The 4,378-nt window shown below is 37.0% G+C and overlaps 1 protein-coding gene across 1 annotated transcript; it reads right to left on the bottom strand.

Annotated features, from left to right (window-relative positions):
- On the bottom strand, positions 1-3,182 carry LOC106412780 (bifunctional TH2 protein, mitochondrial). The gene is made up of 6 exons (XM_048765553.1): positions 2,753-3,182; positions 2,160-2,268; positions 1,551-1,841; positions 1,059-1,458; positions 716-982; positions 1-628 (listed from the first exon to the last, which is right to left on the bottom strand). The coding sequence occupies exons 1-6, from the start codon at positions 3,073-3,075 to the stop codon at positions 222-224; spliced, it is 1,797 nt and encodes a 598-aa protein (XP_048621510.1). The 5' UTR covers positions 3,076-3,182; the 3' UTR covers positions 1-221.
- Positions 3,183-4,378: the final 1,196 nt, after the last annotated feature.

The following is a 4,378-nucleotide window of genomic DNA, read 5'->3' as shown; positions in this document are numbered from 1 at the left end:
TGTAATAAATGTTTTTATTGTATATGCAAATCATCAAATGAAATCTCGGTATCACATCTTTTGTGTCAAAAAAGCCAAGAGAAGCTCATAGATTCTAGACGAGACTTGCCAAAGTAAATCATGTCACAACTTTGAAAACTTATATGTATGTGGCTCTTGATAAAAACTAGCCACCCCCCGGCAGTATATACAAACTTCAATCATATATTTCTTCTGCCGGTTTACTCCCATCCAAGAGCGAAGGAATGTATTTCAGCCCAGCTTGATACCGTGTAAAGTGTGCCAGAGAGCCCCTTCCAGGTTTCTTCTTGTTTCTGTTTTTGCACAATTCCAGAGAACAAAGGCACAAATGAGACCCCGAAATGGCTTCCCACTCTCCTGAGGCTCGAGCTAGAGGCGACCACTATTCCAATGTCTGCCTCCAGGAGACAGAGCAAGTCACCTACTGAATCTCCAATGTAAACAGTGAGGATGCTTTTCTCCTCATCCTTCTTTCTGTTTTGTAGGATGCTCTTGAACTGTTGAGCCTTGTCGATTGGGGATTCCACTTTTCTTTCTATTTCTCCAGTAGAGATGGATTCCTCGAATGTGAATTCATTTGCATGTACTTCCACTGCATCTACTCCCCCTGTAAAAAAAAAAGGTTGCTATTTTTTTTAGCATAATTAATTGTCTGCAATAAAATTATGAAACAAAGAGATTTTGGCACACATACGTGCAGAAAAGGCTGCTCTGATGAGGTCACCACACCAACAATACGAAAGCACGTGGAGTTTTGCATTCACATCCTGAGTCTTCAAAATTTTCTGGAAGACATTGATGCAGCCATCTTGAAGAATCAACCTTTCCCCAGCTCGCTTGATGTCATCGAGATTCAGGCCCTTGAGTACACCAGACTCTATCACTCGGTCGTTTGCTTTCTTCTCAAACTCTGACAGCTGCTCTAGTGCTTCACACAAACCCTCGTAGTCAAACTTGTCCGCTGCAAATTAAAAGAGAAAGGCTCAAGCACTTTATAAAAGGCATACATGATCAAGTAAAAGTAAACGGAGCCTGACCTTTTTCCTTATTCAGAATACTCTCTATGCACTCTTCATAGTGCTCTGTATACTGTTTGGAAAGTAGACTCCAGGTGTTCTTAAGGTCAGCCGAAAGCATCCGATTAATTTGTTGACCCTGATCATCTTTCGGGGCAGTTACGATTGCAATTTCGGCTAAAATAGCAGAAGAATCAACAACGGTGCAAGTCAGATCAAAATCAGAAAATATCATCAGCTCATCTTTTGAATGGTTCTTCAGCAGCGGAACTATGGTAGGCTGAGCAAACGGTTGTGCGTGGAAGAACTCTACTTCAAGTTTCATTGCCTGTTGATACAGTTTTTCAATGATGTCCAGCTCTTCGCCAGTCATACACACACTAAGCTTCTCAAGCAAGTCTTCAGTTTGCTTAGCTGATGCCTGGAAAAAAAAAAGGAAAGCAAACAACAATTCATATACTACAAACCATTGGAACTTCGCAGAACAGACAGAGACATGAAATTATTACATACCTGGAATGCATCACTAGAATAATTTTCGATCCATTTCTTGTAGGGATGGTTCGCTTCACTCGAATCTAGAAGCGCTCCAAACTCCTTACCAAGAAAGGCATACAGCTTCATGCAAGGTGTCACAGCACCAAGCGTGTAGGCGGCCACTTTGGTTTTCTCAAATGGAGTATCAAGCATGCCGGGAGCTTTGAGTCCTTCTACTTTTCCGGATGATGTAGCTAATAAGAACTCGGTGTATCTCAATGTTGCTGAGTTAACACTTACTTCTTTGCTGATGTCTAAATCCCAATCCTGCAAGACCAATATATGTCAATAAAACAAACATGACTCAGAGCGCTTGAAATTCAACACCAGGAAGGTTATAATAACTAATTCACTCAATTTTACTGATGGATAAGGCATTATTGAAACATTTAAACTCTCTCAAAACATAAATCAACCATTCAGAGGAGACAATCAGAAGATATACAGATCCATCATCCTCCAACAATCAGAATTTTTGTTTCCCAATCTAAGCAGCAAACAGGATTATGTAGTTAGATATATATGAATTTAGTTCCAACCTACGGGCTCATGTGAATTTAAAACAAGAAAGAGCTAATGCTGTACCTGTACAAATGAGTCGTGCATTTTCAACTCATCCATGACGCTTTTCCTCAAGTCAGAAATTGCCAACTTATCATCATCATCATCAGCACACTCTGCGGCCAACTCATACCTAACATTGCAGGAAAAGCAAATTTTTTTATTTACAAAAACGAGTTGCACAGACTCATTGAAACAAAAGTCAAAACCAAGCGATCAACTGCTATAATCAAAACATAACAGGCATTGATGAATAAGAACTATATATCCCATGTTAGGGTAAGGTGAAAAACAACCTTAGAGATATTTAAAAAAAAACAAGTACAAAGAAACATATTATTAGAAAAACATATTGAAATAAAAACCTTAAAAACAACCTTTAAGAGATCTATAAAAACAAGTCTTGATGTATAGGGTTTGTGATACATTCGTAATCCTTACTAATAGAAACAAGTAAGAGGTCATCGTGATTCAAGAAAAGCTGACTGAATCTTGTGCTTAACAAGAGAATCAATCATATGTATATTCCATATCTTGATTCCAAAACCGTACAACTGATAAAGATCCAATCTTTCTAGCCCTAATTCAAAAGGCTAAGTAAGAGGAGAGAAACTCACGCGTGAGCAAAGGCCTTGAGGAAATGAACATCCTGAGCAATATACTGCCGGAAGGTCTCGATCTTGAGATTGCCGGCGGCCAAAGAAACGGCGAAGGGGCTGTACATAGAGAAGAGGCACTCTCTGTTGAACTTGATCCACAGCCTCCCCGCCAGAGCTTCTTCCGAGGTGGATATGCTAGGAGGAGGAATCGACATCGCCGAAGAGAAGGCGGCCGCCGATCGGGAGACGGAAGACTTCTTGCTGCCGAACAGTAGAGAACGGATCGGGGCGGCGGCGCGGGGCGATCGGAGAAGGGCGAGCGAGTTGTTGAGGATGCGCATAAGAAGAAAAAAAGGTTCTCCTTTAATGTGATGAGGGAAACTAAACTACTTGTCGTAGTAGATGGTTAGATTAGATGCAGAGAAGAGAGAACTCTCTTTCCCTTCTTCATTTTTACTTGATTTATTTTTATTATTTATTTATATATTATGTGAATTAGGCCCGTAACGGATCGGGTATCCAGACAATTTTAAAGTATCCGGATCCAGATCCTTATCCGGCGGATCCATAACTTTACTATTCTTATCCGGATCCGGGGTTCTCGGATATCCGGATGTCGGATATCCTTCTAAAAATTATAGTATCCGGCAGATATCCGGATCCAGATTTGGATCCGTAAAATAAATAAAAAATAATATTAATATATATATAAAATATTAACAATAATTTAAAAATAAAAATATATATAATGTTTTTAATTATTTCTATGTATAATATTACAAAATTTACATTAAATTTATATATACTATTATAAAAATGAAAATATATTAAATAAAATTAATTTTTATATATAGATATTACTATTTTTGAAATATTTGTTAATAAAACTTACGGATCCGGATATCCGGACTAAAAAATTAAGATGTCCGGATCCGGATCCGGCTTTGACGGATCCAACATTTTACTATCCGGATCCGGATTCGGTCCTTCCGAATATCCGGATTTTTGGATCGGATCCAGATCGAATCTTAGATCGAATCTGGATCTCAGATAAATGTCCCAGGCCTAATGTGAATTGGACATTTTTGTGTGTTTGTCACCAAAGTATATTTCTGAAAGATTTTTTTTTTTAAAAAACATGGGTTAATTACATAAATCAAGACTTTTTAATCGACTACGAGAGTAAACCGGACCGATAATCATTTTTTACTCTATTAAAATGAAGCAACTTTATAAATGAAAAAAAGAAAACCAAACTTATCATCCAATTTGAACCAAAACCAAAATTTTGGAATACAGTTCAAACGTTTCTGATGTAATAGTGTTTTAATTGGATACTAGATTTTGACGTGCGCTTTTAAAGCGCGAGATTATTTTTTTAATTGATAAGTACAATTTTTTATAGATGACATATAATTTTTTAGAACCATCATTTATTATATGTAAAAGTTTAACTTTTCTTTTTTACATTTTATGTGTATGTTAAAAGTTTAACTTTTCTTTTTTACATTTTATGTGTATGTGCTTTTCTTTTTTGATGTTAATATATTAGTCGACTGAGCTTATGAAGAATAATTTTCAAGACAAACTGAATATATAGGTTTAATCTGTATTATAATGTATGATCTTAATTTTGAACGGAAT

This window comes from Brassica napus, chromosome C8, assembly GCF_020379485.1.
Source record: "Brassica napus cultivar Da-Ae chromosome C8, Da-Ae, whole genome shotgun sequence".
In the NCBI taxonomy this organism is placed as follows: Eukaryota; Viridiplantae; Streptophyta; class Magnoliopsida; order Brassicales; family Brassicaceae; genus Brassica; species Brassica napus.
Note: the sequence above shows the minus strand (reverse complement) of the source record. Positions and strands in the feature narration are given on the sequence as shown.

What these genes read in the sequence shown, in the direction of transcription:
- LOC106412780 (XM_048765553.1), bottom strand. Translation starts at nt 3,075, where the DNA reads ATGCGCATCCTCAACAACTCGCTCGCCCTTCTCCGATCGCCCCGCGCC. An exon ending in CTCAAGGCCTTTGCTCACGC is followed by an intron (nt 2,269 to 2,752) that starts GTGAGTTTCTCT and finishes CTGCAATGTTAG; the next exon opens with GTATGAGTTGGCCGCAGAGT. An exon ending in ATTCTAGTGATGCATTCCAG is followed by an intron (nt 1,459 to 1,550) that starts GTATGTAATAAT and finishes TTTTTTTTCCAG; the next exon opens with GCATCAGCTAAGCAAACTGA.